Below are 19271 nucleotides of genomic sequence, written 5' to 3' on the forward strand. Positions count from 1 at the left end.
CGGGCTTTTAGAACAGTGTAACTGTTATTTTAGCATTCTTTCAATTTGCACGAAACCAAGCCGTAAAAAGTTTAGTAATACTTAGGATATCCACAGAGCTAGAGGATATATCTTATAGCCAGAGAGAAGCAGTAGATATTAAAGTTTAGTATCTTTTGACATCCTAATCCTTCACAGAAGGATAATGAAAATATGGGGCAAACCTAACTGAAGCTAATTGCAACTCAAAGGCAAGTACTTACTCTTCAGACAGTTTGAAACCTCTAGTTACCAGGTATTTCCAYGAGTAAGAAAATGGTGGCCTAGATGATTAGGCATACCAACAAGCACAATTAAACAAAATATTCTACATTTAAAAAGACAGTTGGAAGCAGCCAAACACTCCTCTTACAATCAGATTCTCAAAAAGCTTATCTTCCCTTTCAGAGAGGGTGACATTTTTGAAGTTCAGCATTGAGCTCTTCTGAAAAGGAGAGAGGATTGTTGCTACTGAGCCCTGCTACCACACTGGCTATACGTTCACTGCAATACTTCTACCTGCAGAAACATGATGGCAAATTAATCTGATGCCTGTTCTTGGTCAAGCCCAAATTAACTCTATTCAAGTCAAAGAGATAGCTGTCCTCTAGTTTTTCCACAGTGTCCAGACTCAGTGTGAGTTAACAATGGTATATACCAAGGTCATTGTAGTAACTGGCAAAGGAGGATATACTGATTTAGTGCCTATATTCACTAACAGAAGCAACTACAAAATGGATCTGATAAGCAAGGCCAGCACACTGATTCTGTCATGAACACTGGCTACTGTTCTTCTCCCTCCCCACTCACCCCCCCTTTTTTTTTAAACTTTGAATGGTTTGTGACATCTTATTCAAACACACATTTTACGTGCAGCTGCTCCAAATGGTTGCAGTCGTATGTATTTACTCCTTCCAGAGGAATTTTTTTTTCTTTTCTTTTCCTCCAAATGGCAAAGGAACATGCACCCAAGGCAAACTAGATGTTCCCCATTTCTTTCTTTACTAATCTCTTACCTCATTATCATTAATGAAAATGCCCATTAAAATACAGGTGGAAGTGCTTGTTTGATCTACAATATATAGCAGCTATGTATAAAGAGCAAGGAACACAGTCTCGCTTCCAAATTTAAAATCAAATTTTAATGAAAATACTAGTAAATTGTAAGGCTGATTCAGATTTGAGACAGACTCAGTATGCAGCAATTAGCACACTTTCAAGAACTGTCCAGACACAGAATTAATAAGTAGTTTCTTACCTAGCTGGAATACAAAGAGCATGCAGAATGACCTGTAACATGTTTATGCTGAATCTAAAACTCCTTTTTACTGGGAAGAATATGTACTTTATTACATCAGTGGTCCATGAGTCAATTATATACCTGCCTACTCTTCATGTCAATTTTTTTCTAGGCTTGAAAAGAAAATAGCAGAAGTTAACCAGCAAATAGCTTATAGGAGAAAAATAAACAAGATTCACAGAATAGATCACGTATGTAAATCATCACAACACTGAGTTTTATCAATGATATTAAAGGAGCATGTCCTGGTCCTTGTAATTGCATGAAGGTATCACTGTGGCAAGCTTACTTTTTCCTCACTGTACATCTATGTATGAGTAGTACATGGAACTGCATTATTCATGAAAAAACATTTTTCTTCATCTAGCTGTTTTTTTAATAGCCCCTTGGGAAGTTCGTTGATTATTAATGAATGCAGAATATGGCTAGTCTCTTTGGAAGGAAATTAGATGGACCAACTTAAAGCCTCCCACAGGAAGGATCTGCCCCTTTTATGCATTATTTACATTTTATATACACTAAAACTTTATGATACTGTAAAGTTGGAAATACAAATAAAGTTTAGATAACTGGATCTAGATAAAATACTTAACCACTATGAACTGCAGCAAATCCTGTTTGTATAACAGGTTTTTGTATAATACAGTTAATGACACTACTGGAATATTTTGCTTCCAGAAAAAATCTCCAGGATGACTTGGAAAATTGTTTACTGTACAAATAAAAGCACTTGTACACTGAGCATATTATTCAGTACTTTACATCACCATGAAAACATATTTGCAAGAAACCTAAATATACACAAATAAATGTATCATACTTATTTCAGTCATGAACAACAAGATATGAATACTTCATCTGTGACTGACTTTAATTACTATAATGCAAACACCTCTAACAGGGATCCAAAAAGGTTGAATACATCTCAGTATCAAAAATATTGAGCAAAATCATTCCTGAATTACATTTAGTAACACTATAGGAGTAAGCGTAAAAAGCACAGGATTACATAGGACACCACTTATTGGCTTGAACTACACAAACACACAAAGAAAGAGCTACAAGATCAGGTCTTTTCAAAAATTCCTATGCACACAGCAATCTCAGTACATCATATTAAGCTCCATCCTTCCAGTAAAATTAGAAGTTATATCTATGTCTAGTCCCTCAAGTTCATTGATGCAGGAATTCAAAAGGTAGCTCCAATCACAAAATCTGGGTACTAAAACCAATAATTGTTCGCCATTGAGGCCCACACATTTTCACAAATGCTTTTGATTAAGAGTGCTGTTGAAGTATCCGTCATCAAGCTAGACACTTCTGTTCCTCCAAATCATTTTAAGAGAATTTAGAGAAAAGCATGGAGCAGGTTTACCGTGTAAGGTCTATTCAGCCAATGATTTTACTGATCCAGATGACGAGTCATTGAAAGCTTCTGAGATAAGCCAAACTGACAAAAATCCAGATTTCCTTGGGGAGAAGCATTAGGAGGATAAAAAACGTCAGCTGAAGGTAACTACAGGTATACTTGAATAGTATTATCTGATCCATACACAGACAAATAGCTTGCCTCACAAAAAAATAAAAAAACAAAAAAACAAAAAAAACCCACACTGAACTGCAACAGGCTGGGGGAATGGGAAAATTTTACCTAGAATATTTTGCTTTTTAAATAAAATCTATTGATCTAGTTTGTCCAAACCCCCACTGCTCTTCAGAGTATGCCACCTTAGACGATATACTACCACTGATGAAAAATACCTATATCAGATTAAATTTTAGGCTAGCTGATATTCTACTTGTGTAAATTAGCTAACCATATATAAAAAATGACCTGTATTTCTGACCATAAGCTTTATTCTTTAATAAGCCCAGGAGCTCAACACAGAAACTTACTTGTCTGGAACTACACATGTACATATAAAAGAAACATGCTTCTAAAAATACTAAAAATGTAAAAAATATTTATTGGTCTGAACTGTGCACTTAAAAACAAAAACAAACAAACAAAAAAAACCCACACAACCCCAAAGTATCAAAGTGGACGTCTTATCAGGCAGAAAGATGCAAAACTCTGCAATAGCTTCCATTCACAGCAGGTTCAGTCTATTTCTTCTAAACCGAAACTCTAAGAGGTTGGCGATCCTTTTTTCCTCCAGCAGTTCAGCACTCAGATTGCCATAATGCACTGCAAGAACTGGAAGGGGAAGTAACAGGCAATTCAGTATTTGGCAATGCTGGAAATGTGACTAACGCTAGCACGCTAACTATTAATCACATTCAAAAGGAATGGCCTACATCCATCCTGCCAGAAGTAGGGTATGGAAGAAAAGAAAACAAGTTTAAATACCACGATTAAGATGAGAAAACAACTTGGAACTTGTCTACTAGACGAAGAGAATTCACAAAATTGTATGAAGAGATATTAAAGGTTTGTTCTGCTTTGGGGTTTTTAGCAACAAAGCTCACCACTCAATCTCATTTCATAATGTTAGTTACAGCATGTCAACCAAAAATGATATAGTCAACGGAACAGTTTACAGCCTGCTATCTATATTATACTGACAACTTTTGGGGTGATCCAGCAATCATTTCCCATAGTAATAAATGGTTATACCACTAACAAGCAGGATTAGTCTCAGTAGAGCCTGCAGCCAAAGAGGTGAGAGCAATCAATATCAACCAAAAGAATTACGCTCTCAACATGAAGATGCCAAGTGAATAATACCATGAGACTAAGATGAAGATAAAGGAGCTTTACAGATGTTTTGATGATATATTTGAAGACAGTAGCATGCATTAAGTAAAATGCACACCATCATGATTGATGGCCATACCTTTATCTGAATTTTCTTCTTGAGAAACTGTAAAAGTTTAATGGAAGTTCAGATTTCAAATGCTTACACTGCTGTACTTCATGATTTTTAAACAAAATCCTTATCAAATCCATGTGGCGAGTTGTAACAGCTAATACTTACATCATCATATACAAAATTCACAACCCCCTGTTGCATGTTGTCTCTTCTCCGGAAGAAATCTAAGGAAAGGATAAGATGCAAGTGAACTGGCACTACGCATCACTCCACAAACTATTTATAAAATACAAAGATGAATAAAGTGTTTTCAAGTTCAGCTACAATTACTGCTTACAGTGTTTTCAAGTCACTTTTCCATGGCTTTAGAACCAATTAACTATTTCTCTCTTTTTCTGTACCCAAAGGAAGGAGTTCTGCTATAATAAATACTGCACAAAATATTCCCCCCAAACTTGGACATAGTTAAACAATTATTTTAAAATTTTAAACTTAAGTATATACCAAAGCCTCCAAATTAGACTTCAACACAGCTATCATATTTAGTTGAACAGATAAAGTATACTATGCAATTATGAACTATTTTAGAAAGCAAGATACCTGTCAATGCCCGTAGCTTCACACAGCATGCCACATAGTCATCAAAAAAGATTCTGCCATTTTTGCTGTAACGTTTTACAATAGCAGTCAGTGTTTGTGGACTCAACCTGTAACCTAGAGATAAAAGTTAGAAGTTCTAGATTTCAGCCATCTATCATTGCCCGGGGGAGAACAGGTGAAGAAAGAATATTTTATTTATTCATTTATTTTCTTCAGGGGTCTATCTGAAACAGAAATTTGGAGCATGAAACCAGATGCTTTCACTAGAATTCAGCCTCATTTTCATGCTCCCCTTTCATCCTAGGATCATTTCATTCAGGATCAATTACAACAGTACAGATAATGTCTGCTTAACATGACTCAACAGAAAACAGCTAAGCAAAACTAATTCTCTCAAAATTAATGTTTTAAGCAACATCCACTAACCCTTGCAGAATATATTTATATGTAGTATCCCATGCAAAATATATGCTATTATAACAAAAAGCAATTTTAAAAAGCCACCTAAAAAAGAAAATAAATAAAAATAGATACCAGCCCATCACTGCTTCTCAGACAAATTAAATTTTATGAAGAGATGAAATCCATTGGCTAAATACTAGTTTACACTGCTGCTGTGATGCTTTCAGTGCAGAAACTAGAAAAATGTCATAGCTAATACTTAAGAGTGTAAATGAAGAACAATTTTTAGAGGACAGTTTAAATCTGACTCCAAAGAAGAAGCATGAGTATGCACCTATTCTGTATCAGCATCCAGATTTGTTACAACTTCAGAGTACCCCTTTTCACTCTGCAGAAATGTTGTTCTCTTAAGGAAACTGTACTTTAATCTTCTACCTATTGTCTAAGGACAATATACTCAGAGGAAGTCTCCTCTCTCTTTTTTTTTTTTTAAACAAAAAGGGTTAATACACACATTTCCCCCCCCCCCAAAAAAAAAAGACCAAAAGTTTCATTTAAGACCTAGTCATTAAAGGGAATAAATAACTACTATATATGAAATCAAATGTGTTAAAAGGAAGATTGATCTCTTGTTCCTTAAACAATCTGTCTTCCCATTTGAAAATATAATTACCTACAAAACCCAGCAGTAAAAATGTGGCATTCTCCCTCCTCTCTAATCTAATTGGGTAGTGTGCAATTCAGAGACCATATATGAAATCTAAGCAGCAATACAGCTCCTGGTCATGAAATCTGATCCTATTTCCAACATTTTAAATTATCGTAATCATTTATCTTACTAGTCATTTATCTTACTAGTACAACATAAACTGTATAAAAATGGAAACTAAAGATTATGAAAAAACCTTCATGCTTGCTTACCCATAGCTGCAATGACTTGAGTTAATTCATGAAGTTCCACAGTCCCACTTCTATCTCTGTCAATCATCATGAAGTTTTGCTTCCAGGCACTGAGAGCTGCCCAGAGCTCTTTAAATTCATTAAATCCCATTTTTCCTGTATAATCTCTCTGTTTAGTTCAGTTAATAAGAATAACTTAAACAAGAATTTGGTCAGTTTAGCAAGAATGAAGATACTCTGTAAAGTTACAAAATACAAGACACGCAAGTCAAATAAAATAGTTAGTGTGGTTAAAGATAATACACCTCTACAAACAATGTTCACGCCCCACTATAAATGCTCAAACAAAACCAGTATTCAAAAGTATGAGTTTAGGTAATTTAAAATTCAATTAGGTAATTTAAAAATTCAAGTTTTTCCATAAACAGGTTCAAGGTGATACCATCACTCCACTAAAGTCTTAATATGTGTATATATAAGGATACATCCAGCATGGATATCATAACTCTGCAAGTTTCCAGAGTGAATGCTGAAAGGGTAATTAAAATAAATGTTTATCATTGGTATGATTTTTCGTACTTCGTTTCAGCAATAACAATGACCATGAATTCATCTTTTTGAAAGCAAGGGGGGAAAAAAAAAAATCAAGTAGGTGAACGCTAATGCCCAAAATTTTTTAGTAGGACCACTACAGAACAAACTGATAAATTAACTTTTCTTTCTTGGGAAGTGCTGTTACTATCATTATTTAATTTTCAAGGGTGACAGAAATAGATGAGGCACAAAAACCCAGTCTTCTCAACTTTGCACCTCAGAAGACAGTCAGCAAGGCAGCAGTGAAAACCTCTCTAATATTAAGCTATACGTTTCAAACATAATACTAAGAACCATAAGATCATTATTAGAAAAGCATCTCAAGAGGCAGAGATACCTACAAAAGTTAGCACCATTATAAAACACGGAAGACACTCATTAGCTTTCTGAGCAAGTTTGGAAGATGAGCCTGTTCTTTGCACATGTGTTATCCAATTAGACATGGGACAAATCTTTGAGTGGAAAATTTATTCCATTCTTATTATTGTCGAGCTGAGGAAAACAGTTAGAAGAACATGCACAGAAAGTCTGTACAGATGTGCTAGCATAAATGCTGATCTTCAGAACCAGCAGATGGAGTCAGTTCCTTCTGAGTGAAATGCCAACACTGCCAGACATCACTGAATAAAAGAAGCCAAAGAAGTCTCCTACTTGACAAGGAACAAGGTAAGAACAGAAATAATATCCACAAAAGCAGTATTCAGAAATAAGAGACAACCATTCTGCCACAGCATAACATTCAGTATCTTACAAGAATAGGTCCCACTGATTCCAGACTGCAGTAGACATCTCTGTAGTTCTTCGGCATCCACTTTTCCATCCTGTAGAACAAATGCATACATTTGTCACAGCTGACAACACACTTTTAACTTACAAAAACTACCTGTGATTACTAATGTATTAGATACCTGTACTGACATCTAAACATTCTTACATTGTTAAGAAGTTACTATAACACAAGAGTACCTGACCTAAATTAGAAGCAGTAAGTAGAATTCTCTGCTTCCAGGAAATCAACAGAAGTGAGAAGGTAAATGGATAATTAAACACCCCCTGAACATACTCAAGAGCACTAGTAAGGTATTTTCTAATGCAGAATTTACATATGAAGATAATTTTGATCAACTTGCTGATTAAGATGCTTTCTATTGTTTTAAGTACTTAATATCAAGGTGACTTCCAAATCATTAGCATACCCATTTTGAAATAATGAAAAGATACTTTTCCTTTTCCTACTACATCTTTTCTTGGTATTTTAGAAGCCACCTGCATATTTGTCGCCATACCTTTGCCTAGTGCAGGGATGTTACTCTTAACCCATCTTGGGGAATTATATTCCAGCTATCCTTTTATTCCTGTAGTTTAACTGAATACCAGTTTCACTTTCTTTATTAACACCTTTGGGGTGCTGCTGTGCAGTTTTAAGCAGTTTGTATTTGTTTACTTTTACAAAGAAAACTTCCAAAGAAGTTGTATCACAAGCAAGCTACTGCTATTTGCCACTGAATTTAGCCTGCTGCAACTGAGAAGTAAAACAGTCTTAAAATGTACAAAAGTTAAGCCACAAAAGTTAACTTCATAATGGTTTAAATTAACACGTTTTACTTCTCTACTAACACAGACTCAGAAAGGCACATGAGCTAAGTTAATGAAGCTCAGCTGACAAATATTAATGCATTAAGCAATGAAATTATTCACTTGGTCATTTACAGAAAAATACAACATTCATGTTCCCCAAAAATCATACTGGAGATGTTCACAACTGCATTTTATTAGTGGGATAAGTGTCTGCAGTATATACATGCACACAAACTATATCAAGGCAGAGTGAATTGGGATTTTGCTGTTTTAAAAGCAATAAACAGAAAGCACTCAGCCTTTGTTCTCTCCAACATTCATGATTTGTAACTCAGAGAAACTTCATTTGTTAGTCAGTATTATTTGCACCCTTTCTTGCACCTATCGGTATTCAGCATCATAGTCTCCAACTTGTTTTTGGTGCACATGTAAAAAAAAAAAAAAAAAAAAAAAATCCATGCCTGAACATTTGTTTCCCTTCCTTACTAATACCAATTGTATATAGAGTGGAATAACAAACCAGAGCAAGGTATAAAGACCAATCGAAAACCAAAACATCCAAATATACACACATCAGTCCTCTGAAGATTCAAAAATCAGAAAATAAGTTCTGAGAACACCCATATCAGATATTCTGAAAATGACTCAAGCCAGCATTCCATGAAATAAATTAAATACGAGATCACCTTCTTTATAACTGAACATAGAGGAATTTAAACTGAGCTCTTCTGACTTCTGAGAGATTCGTAGAAAGGCCTTACTGGCTGGACCCCATTTCCTTGGAGCTCAACACTAGCTTGAGAAAAACAGTATTTTGGAGTGGTTAATAAGTATAGATGACAGAGGTTGCACATAAGAAAAGCAACACTTTTCAGTGAACTCGCATCTTAGGGAGATTTTAGAAAAACAGTGATTTTTGATTTATCACTCAACTCGTAAACCTTTAAGTATGGGAATGTAGCACACAAGTCAAACTTTCCAGTACCATAGTTTTCACTAAGATATTTATTTAAAAAAAWAAATAAATAAAAACGTAAAGTCTTAGAAGAGGAAGGATTGATATTTGGTGAGCTTGTCCCATGAAGAGTTTGAAGTTATTTTCCCCTCCCTTCCCTTTCAAAGATTTTGTACCTGACTTTCATCCTTCACACATTATCTTTTCAGGACTATGCAAGTAAGGCCAGGAAGACAGCAGACCCACACAAATTCCTCAGTGGTATTAACTTCATTCTTACTAACTATAATTTGCTTACAAACTGCATGTTACTACGGAGCAGAGAAAACATCTTCATTTTGAAGGGTATGAGAAGAGGCAACTGTTAATGGAAAGCCAAATTTCACCCATTGCAATAGTAAAGTAGGATTAGTAGTATTCTGTGTACTACCCAGAAAACATTATGGTCTTCATTTACCATTTGCCTCATTCAAGTGCAAAATCAGATGCTCACTGTAGATCCTCCCATACTCAGACCAGGTAGAAAGTCTCCACAGCGTCACACCTCTCTCAGAAATGTAAGGGGGACACTTATCAATGGGTATAAGCTCACACAAAAAGAGAAGTAGTGAACTAAATAGCTTAAATTGTAATGAGGTGATCATGCTTCTGAATCTTAAAGACAAACTACAAGTACAGTGAGATTCAGATATATTTCATCCTTCCCACAAAATGCAATTAAATTCCCATACTTCTGTGAATTTCAGAACTACCTGCTCAGTTCTTTGAGAGCCAAGGCCAGCGCTTCCATCACCCCACTGGTCTTGCTACATGGTAGATGACAGATTGTGATTATGTGTCTCRTACTTCAGGAGTGAATGTGTATTCCCCCTACAAAAAACTAAATTTACTATAGTATTATATTTAAGAAAGACTTGTCTACAAAACCAAAAAGTGCTTAGTTAAGTTTTTTAAAAGGGCCCACAAAAAAACAAATTTCTATCACTTCACTCATACTGTGTTACACAAATACATTCATGCAAGGAAGAAACACCATACAAGCATCAAGGTTTTGTTGTGTAGCAAGAAAAGATATTGCACTTAAAACAGACATGAAATGGCACACACCAGTAACCCATAGTGCAGTAAGAGTTCCAGTAGAGAGGTTGGGTATATCACCGATTTTGACAAGGATGATGAAGACTTGCATACAGAAATTGTAAGTTTTGTCAACAGTTGCTGGTGAAGGAAGCAAGCTACTTTTAATAAGGGAGCAAACTGACACTAAATTTTCTGTGTTCCGCAGAGCAAAACAACCTCATCTGACGAGCTTGAAACCTTGGAGAGATCATGCCTTCAGACCAAGATTCATCTTGGCCTCAAAAACTTTCATAGGACAGTCGTGAAAGTTAGAGTGAAAGGAAAATTAAAAAAAGAATAATAATAGCTTAGCTATCATATTATTGCCATAACTTAAAAATGAAGCACACCTCATGTAACTATTAGTGGACAAGAATATGGCTTATTGACAGCTAACCCCAAATTCCTTGATAGGATTTAAAGAGCAGTGTCACTGTTATGGAATCTACCCATTTCAATCTTTCAGAATTACATGAAGTTGGCTTTTTTGCCAAACGCTGTTTACAAACAATGCAATTCTAAATGGCACATGAATATGCAAGTTTTATTTTCATCTTTCTTTGAACATATTCCTTCAAAACATACTAGAAAGCCTCTGCCATCGAATTTTGCACTCCTTTAGCAATATTATCAAAGTAGTTAAAAAATTTTGGAGAAAATCCTTCACAGAACAAGGATTTCTGAAGGCTAGAAAAGTTTATTTGAACTAACATTGTTTTAAGGTAACCCATGACAGAAATGTATTCCATCCATCTCAATTTGAGAATTTAGAGAAAAGAGGAACTTATTCTGAGCGTGAAGAGATTTTAAGTCACTTGTCTTTCCAGCTATCACTCCCATTAAGACAGTTGAATAAAACAATCCTCAATCCAAGAAGTAAGCTCGCACTTTTCTTCTTCTCTACTAGCTACTCAGATAATACAACATTAAATAAAGTATACATGTGGGGCAAAAAACCTGTTTTTCCTACTTCTCCCCATTTGTGGGGCAGGCAGAGGGAAAAAAGCATACCTTATTTTTGTCACTTCCCCCTCCCAACACCATAATTCGGTTACCTAATAAGAAAGCAGATGCAACCACTTCTACCTGTTAAGAAAGGATAGGACTTGCAAGAACTGTGAGGTGCTTCTCACAACCACAGGACCCTTTCGGCTGCTCACTGCAGTTCTAACACAGCACTGGGAAAGGGACAGAATCCCAATCAGCATCTCTGTTGGGTCTACCCAAGGCAGTTCCATCATCTTCTCACAAACATCAAATATAAGACTTTCATGTTTCCAGAATAGCTAGCATTCTAATGACAAGCTGCACATTTATACCCAAAGATCAGGATATGGCTCAATCCCAGGATAAAAGAGAGAAAGGCACTCAAACCTCGTAATTCCAGGAAGGCAATTTGGGATTCAATTCTAATATTATTCCAGTAACCAGACAAAAAGCAATACTTTGTTTACTATTTTCAGCAGCATCAGTTTTAGAGAATACACATTACTCGAACTGTTCAGACATGTCTTCAACTCAACTTCAACTGTAAAAACATAGGGCTATCTGGCCTGCAACCAATAAAACTCAAGTGTCAGTTCCAAAGGAAATTGTAAGAAAATGCTACTGCTACCACACCATTCAGTTTAACTACCCTCACTGCCCTCCTCACTTACACACATTTATCCTAAACATGTCACAGTACCCTGAGCACTCAGGAAAAGAAGAATTCAAGAAAAAGCAAATAGCAACACAAGCACAGCTTAGCTGTTCAGGAGTTCTAAAAAAAATTCCAGTTCTCGGAAATTAATTTGGAGTATTCGATAACTGCAGTGCATACAGCAATAGGCAAGCACAATGACCTTCTTCCATCTGTCCCTGTTTTCACAAATTAGTGAAGACAAGGGCAGGATACAACTCATTATAAAAGGGGAGGGGGGGGAACACTGTTCCACACCAACTGAGAAATGAAAGATAAAGTAGTAGTTAGCCAGGCAGAGTCAAGGGAGCACAAAGCAGAAGTAGATAGAAGTACTGAGGTCCAGAGCCTATGCAATTTAAGATGGCAAAAGAAAAAAGCAGCCCCTCTAATCTAAAAAAGAAGGTCACTCACCTGTAACTGGAGATCTTCAAATACATTGCTTCTGCAGATCCACGCTCTTGAGAAGGTGCATATTGGCACCACAAAACCCAGAACCATCTAGTAACCTGTGGGGCTGTGCACATGACCTCTGTGAATCCTTGCCAACCCCCATTGGTCTTTTTCCCCCATATTGAACTACAGAACTCCCTATTACTCCTTTTATCATGCGACATTGCAATGCTCTTATTAACATTCCAATTTCAAAGCTATAATGAATGCTAAGGCAGACTCTTGGGGTACAACGACTCTTTTATCACTGTTAGCAACATTATAAAAACATCTGCAGTATTTAATACCTTTTATAAACAACATGTAGCTTTTCAAAGCTAGCACATCCTATACAAAAAATAGGTCTAGTCCCATGACATTCATGAGCCCACCCTCCACTCCAAAAATTGTACAGTCTTAAAGAACATAAATGTTAGATATAGGACCTTATGCCAAAAGAAATACCTGACAATTCAAGCAGCATCCATTTTGGAGACTCTAGTTCCTTGGGTTGCTAACCTGGAAAGTCATATTCTTGCATTATACTTTCCTACCTAATTTCTGTATGTAGTACAGAACAAAGTTAATTGAAATTCTAGCCTCAGAATTTCAGAACTGGGTTCTAAGGTTCTGCTATCTGCATACAGAACTATGACACTGACGTGTATAATACAGTACAGAGAATCTAAAGAAAAAACATTATTTCAAGAATGCAGCAAGAATCTAAAGGTGAACTGCCAACATATTTTGATAAGGTTTAGCTTACTAATGTCTATCAAGTCTGTACTACTATAAACTCTAGTGCCAACTATAATTACAATTACTGTTGAACACTACACTTTACCCAAAGATGAATGATTCTTACTGAGAACATTATGCTAAGGTATTTCTTTTTAAGAAAAAGCACAAAACAAAACTTTACTAGGGTTGCTTTGGCAGCTGATTATTTAATTATATTGTTTATATTATCTTACCTGTCCAGCAATTGTACTGAAGTAAGTCCACATGGGGTCAGCAGCAGCAGAGTAAGTACCAGAATATGCAGAATATCCAGAGTATGCACCATAAGGCATGTTTGGTACTGCTCCTGGCATTGGCTGTCCTATTGCCATTGGCATTCCAGGCATCTGACCACTGTAACCTCCATACTTTTGTAAAAAAATAAATAAATAAAAGAAATCAGTGTCTTCATCTTGATAAGCTGAAATACTTCTGTTTTACAATGAAAATGTACCGTATGCATGATTAAGAATTACCTGATGCACAGCTTATTGTAAAAAATAAATCAACTTCAGACTCAGTCATATACCTGAATATACTGTTAAATAACCTCCTCCAAAAGGAGTTTTGAAAATAATTAGTGAAGAAAAACAAAAACAAAAAAAGGGCACAATTTCAAGAACAGTTTTACATGCTTTTGGCTGCATTACCAAGGAAAATTTCTAAGAAAAAAAAAAGTTACTATTATACTGCTACGGCCATTTTCTTTTCTTTTTTAAACAGAGACATTATGGACATTAATGATACAGTTTACAGGACACTGCAGTCATTAATTTACTCTAAAAAAATTCCATTTCTGAAAATTAAGTTCTAATAATCTAATTTTCCCTGTGATTTCTATTGGATCTTAATTTCCTTTTCCATGTTAAATTTTTTATTCATTCATTTATCTATGCCAGGGTTTCAAACCACTTTCTTTTTACGCAGGTAACACAACATGTGGCAGAAGTTCCCTTCTTCCAGCTGGGCCACATGCAATTCTGAAGTGGCTCTGCATATCCTGGAACTACTATTTTATGAGCAGCTTATAGATTTTACTGTGGGGATGATCTCACCTTATCTATAATGTCAAAGCAAGTAAAGCTTAGTTTACTTATACTTAAACACAGGGTGTTTTGTCCAGTTTTGTGACTTAAAAAAAATAAAATACAATCACATAGTTGAAGGAGTTTTCCAAAATAACAAAGTATAAGACTTCTCATGCCACACAAGGATCAGAGAAAAACATCAGAGTCACAGCAACCAGTAGGAAAGTGTAGAAACAGTAGAAAAGTGGCAGAACACAGAACTTGAAACTGAACTTGTGGCCTTACAAAAATAAATGCACCAATACACTGAACTAGCTTCATCAAGGTGAGTAGGTGGGAAAATCGAAGAACTGTCGAAGGCAGTTTTTTGCCACAAGCTTCCAGTGTTGCTTCTTAGTGCAGATGCAAATGGCTCCTGGAGATCATATATAAATAATATCTTTCTTGTATTGCAAAAATAGTCTCAGATCTATAGATCTGAAGGAAGCAAAGCCTACAAGACCCTAAACAAGCCATCGCTGCCATTGGTATTATCTACGCCAGTTTTGTAAGAGTGAAAATTTTCAGTTGTAACACTGCAAGGTAACTTTAAGCTAACACAAGAGTTTTTAGGATCTCCAAATACACAGTGAACGCTGATATTTAAAGATTTAATCTTAACTAACAGTGGTGAAGGAAACACACACACACAGAGGTCTGCTTTGTTTAAGACATCTGGAAGCCAATACCAGTGCCAGGAATACTGAGCAACCAGCCTCTATGGTGACTGCATTTAGTCTGACTGTCTAAACAATTTAGAAAAATATTTATTTTCATCTCTTATACTGCAACTACAAGTACCATAGCGGCTTTCCTTTTGCTCAAGGACATGTCATGCAAACTGCATCCAATCCTTATAACATCAACTACAGCACAAGTGGCTTCCTGTTTTCTAATGATCAGTTATAATTATAGTGTTTCCAGTTGTACTATCAGCCCTCCCTAGGATGTTAATTTTTAGCAAAGGTAGTTTAGTGTCTATGACCGCTGCAAGACCCAGTTGCACACAAGAAACATCAAACATGATGTAACTGTATTTGCACAAGGGCAAGGCCCAGCTCAAAGTTCTATTTCCAATGGCTTCGTGTCAAGATCTTGACAGCGTTTAAGCACCGACCCCGGTCTTCCAGGGGGCCCTTGGCTCCCTCTGTGTGAGGGGCTGCAAGAGACTTTTACCCGTGGGGTTCATTTAGCCCACGGCGGCCGGGCCTCCTCTGCCGAGCACTCGCGTCGCGCCCAGGGCCGGAGAGGGCGCGCGCCCCCCGCCGACAGCCGCGGTGCAACCGCCCACCTGCCCCGGACGCCGCCGCTTCCCCTGCGCCCGCCCGGCCGGGCCGGCGGTCCGGTGCAGTGGGCAGCCCTGGGAAGAAACATTTTCCTCCATTCCCCTCCACTCCGGCCCAGGCGGCCCCCGTGGGCGCGGCAGGAAGGGACGGGCGGCACGGAGGGAGAGGGGGGATGCGCCAGGCTCCCCGCGGAGCCGGCGGCAGAAGGGGAGGGCCCGGCCCGGCCCGCTCCTCTGGGCCGCGCGGACCCGGCCTCCCCGGAACGGCGCCGCGAGCGAGCGCTGGCCCCGCCCCGCGCCCCCGGCCTGCCGGGCCCGAAGGCAGGCGCCGCAGAGGCAGACGCTTTGTCCAGGCCGCCGAGCCCCGCCCCCGCCGGCACTCACCCCTCCGAAGCCCGGGTAGGCCATGGCGGCGGCCGCGAGACCGAGTCGAGCCGCAACGGCCGCAGCGCCCGGACCCTGCCGTCACCCAGCAACGCGGCGGCGCGGCCGGCCGAGCCCCCTGCAATTGGCCAGCGGGAGCCCCGCCCCTCGCTGGCGAGACCCGCGAGCCGAGGGGCGGGGCCGCCTGGCCGGGGAGGCCGTTGGGGGCGGGGCCGAGGCGGCGTCCCGCGCCAGGGGGCGCGTTTCCTGGTGCTGCCGCTGTCAGCTCCGCAGGGAAACGCTCCTCCCGCGCTTCCCTTGTTGTACTGTTTTTCCACTTGCTTTAATCTTTGCGTTTGAGTAGTCTCCCCAGCTGTAGATGTGGCTAGAAGAGAGCAAGAGATTCAAAATAGTTGCTTCATGGATGGACAGGGTAGGCACTCAGCCATCGTGTGTTCAACCTAGCGGTAGCTGGAATAGCACCAAGCAGCACTGAATTATTTTTTTCTCTAAATCCAAACAAATTACAAATGTCTCTTTAATGTTTATAAACTCTTTGAATTTGTAAAGCATTATTCTGCTGTAAATAACACAGGGCCTGATTTAGCACTGCTACATATACAATGTGGGAAACAAGGTGGACACAAAACCAACCTATCTACACAAGCTGCACCCAAGAAAATCCTGCAGACCTCAGGCCTTACAAGAAACGCCTGTCAAACAAATAAAGTGCTAAAGACAGAGAAAAAGAAAGTCAAGGAGATAAAAAAAGCAGTGAGACTTCTTTCAGAAGTTTTTCAAAGGAAATTTGCATAAAGCTGTCATTAAAAAGTGATTGCAAGAGACAAGAATGAAACCTCGTATAAGCAGAAAGGAGAGAATGAAATGAAAGTAAAACAGAAATGACGTAAAAGATGGGAAACGAAAACCAACAGTGAAAGAAGGTGAGTACACAGTTATATAAGCAAGAGTGAAAACACTGTATATATTTCTGTAACATCTCTATAACTGAACATGTTCTGGAGTATTATTCTGGATGAAATCTAGACAGCATCAAAATCAATGCAAATTAAGTACAGACACCATTCACTTTGAATCAGATCTATAAAGCAAAGAGTCACAAAGTCTGGAACACACATCACTTCTAGTACAAAAAACTCTTTGAAACATGTCACCTACAAAAAGGTAATCAAAGCCTAAAGGGAGGCATTGGCAGAGTTTGAATCACAGATTAAATGCCTTCATCCATTCAGGAACCAATCAACAGGCACTAAATTATCACTGGGTACAGCAAGGGATCTGAGCAGCCAAATTTGCTCTGCTGTGCTCCATAGCACCTGCAGGAATGCACCCAGTCCTGGCACCAGCATTTTAGGTACAGCATTAAAGGCCCAGAGACAACATAAGGTATATATAGGGCTTGTAAAGGGAAGTGTGACTTACATGGGCATGGAGGTATAACTGGGTCCTGGCTTTTGCAGCTTCAGAGAACAGGGGAGGGGGAGAAACTATGGGGGAGTCCTAGTTCCCAGAGGTGTTGACAGGACACTTCAAGGAACTTAAAGCCTAGGAATGTGGAGATGATGGTGTGTGAAATCACCCTGCTGGCAGTCAGCTTGAGCTTCTGACTTTACTTGTAGCATGCCTGCATGCATGAGCTTTTACCACTGCATAGCACTCCAGAAAATTAAGCTCAGGAACTGTCACTGTAAAGTTGCTCACCAAAAGGAGAAAGTGAATTATGAATATTAATTAAGCCATCTAAAATACTTGTGAATACTGTTATTGGATCTCCTCAGAGAAGGGGACAGAAGATGAATGACTTGATAGAAGTGAACACAATTTATCAACTTCTTTCATTTACATAACATCAACTTTTAAAACTTTCCAAATGTCAGCTTTCAAACATAAACTAGAATTCCTAATATTTTAGGAATTTGTGACACTTAGATACCAAAGAAGTATGGAACCTTAAATCCTGATTTAGATCATATAGTGAACTAGAATTTTAGTTCTTACGATATGTGTGTGCTGTGAGAAAAGGTTAAAGGCAAATTACTTCAGAAACCAATTGAGGTTTTTTTGATAAATCTGTGTGCTTATGTTTTGAAATATCAATAAAAATAACTTGGATTATATGAAATGTTTGTGGTTTGATGGTTCAATATTTAGGGTTTGAATTCAACAGGCAATGCATTTTAAACTTTTTTCTGTCTTGAATCTGAAGGCTGGAAATTCTTAAAAACCTCAGACTCAATTTTGGGTGGAGAGTCATATCTGAAAAATCTAATCAAACCCATAGCAGACAGCTGCTCTTGTTCCTTCTGATAAATAGAAGCCAGGCTAGTCACAGTTTTTATAGTACAGTCCTATATAGACACTGCAGCACACAATTTCTTTCATAAGCCTGTTGTTTCTCTTGCTTTCCTAAAATAAACTACCTTGATTTCATTTAAAGCCCTGTTATAGTTGGAGGATTTTTTAGAAACCTTATAATATCATTGAGAAATGATTTCTGCCACTTTCAGTTGACTGGGAACCATCATCCCTTTCCTAGAGTCAGTGAGCTTTGTTACCTCTTCACACGATAGCAGCAGTGCAACTCCATCTACTGCAAAAGAAGGCTCCAACTGAAGAAGACTCCAGTGAGAGCAAAATGCTGTAGCACACCTCTGCAAGACAAGCAGCTGCAGGCATGATGGATGTGAATCTCAGAATCAGAGGAGTCTACCCTGGGAAGGGAAAGCAAGGCCTTAGATTAGTTTATCAAGAGCCCTGTCAAGCCAAGTCTTGGATATTTCCCATGAGGGAGCTTCCACCACTTCTTTGGCAACCTACTCCAATGTTTAATTGCTCTCATGSTGAAGAATTTTTTTTCTTATATCCACACAAAATTTCCCCTGAAGCAACTTGTGTCCATTGCCCCTTGTCCTGTCACTGTGCCTCTAAGAGAACTGTCTGGTAGTATATGCAGCTCAAACTACAGACAAACGCCACAAGCCTGCCAAGACAACACCAGAGCAAACACTGCACTACACAAATCGGTTTTGCTTCCTCGCTGGCCTTTTGTGGATCTGTATTCAACAAAAAAGCATACCTTGCAGACGAACACAGACCACCCATGATATGTTACTCCTACCACCTCAGGTTATCACCTCAGATATCTCCCTCCGTGCATGCCTGGAAAGCCCTGAAGAAGCCTCTAGAGAATGGCTTCCATCTTGCAAAAGAAAATTTTGTCACGCTAGGTGGGCGGCCCTAGGAACTCATGAGCTGGAAAGTGGGTTATACACTTATGTTGTGTGAAAACTCATGGTTCTCGTTAAAGGTTTCCTTTCAAATATCCCGCAGGCACAGCTCTTGCGACCCGCTCCCCCCGGGCGC

At 38.4% G+C, this 19271-nt stretch overlaps 1 protein-coding gene across 6 annotated transcripts; it reads right to left on the reverse strand.

The window, feature by feature from the left end:
- Positions 1–1138: 1138 nt before the first annotated feature.
- GCA (grancalcin) lies at positions 1139–19245 on the reverse strand. Of its 6 annotated transcripts, none has more exons than XM_026078087.1 (9): positions 19043–19245; positions 18464–18619; positions 13367–13540; positions 7379–7448; positions 6519–6562; positions 6055–6202; positions 4732–4845; positions 4297–4355; positions 1139–3515 (listed from the first exon to the last, which is right to left on the reverse strand). In XM_026078087.1, exons 3-9 carry the CDS (start codon positions 13517–13519, stop codon positions 3489–3491), a joined length of 615 nt encoding a protein of 204 aa, XP_025933872.1. In that variant the 5' UTR covers positions 13520–13540; positions 18464–18619; positions 19043–19245; the 3' UTR covers positions 1139–3488. The 6 variants fall into 6 exon arrangements, with proteins under 6 accessions (XP_025933872.1, XP_025933871.1, XP_025933874.1 ...); XM_026078086.1 differs by having other exon boundaries at positions 18985–19245; XM_026078089.1 differs by lacking the exons at positions 18464–18619; positions 19043–19245 and adding exons at positions 12375–12477; positions 12858–12911 and having other exon boundaries at positions 13367–13452.
- Positions 19246–19271: the final 26 nt, after the last annotated feature.

This window comes from Apteryx rowi, unplaced genomic scaffold, assembly GCF_003343035.1.
Source record: "Apteryx rowi isolate R43461 unplaced genomic scaffold, aptRow1 scaffold_47, whole genome shotgun sequence".
NCBI lineage: Eukaryota > Metazoa > Chordata > Aves > Apterygiformes > Apterygidae > Apteryx > Apteryx rowi.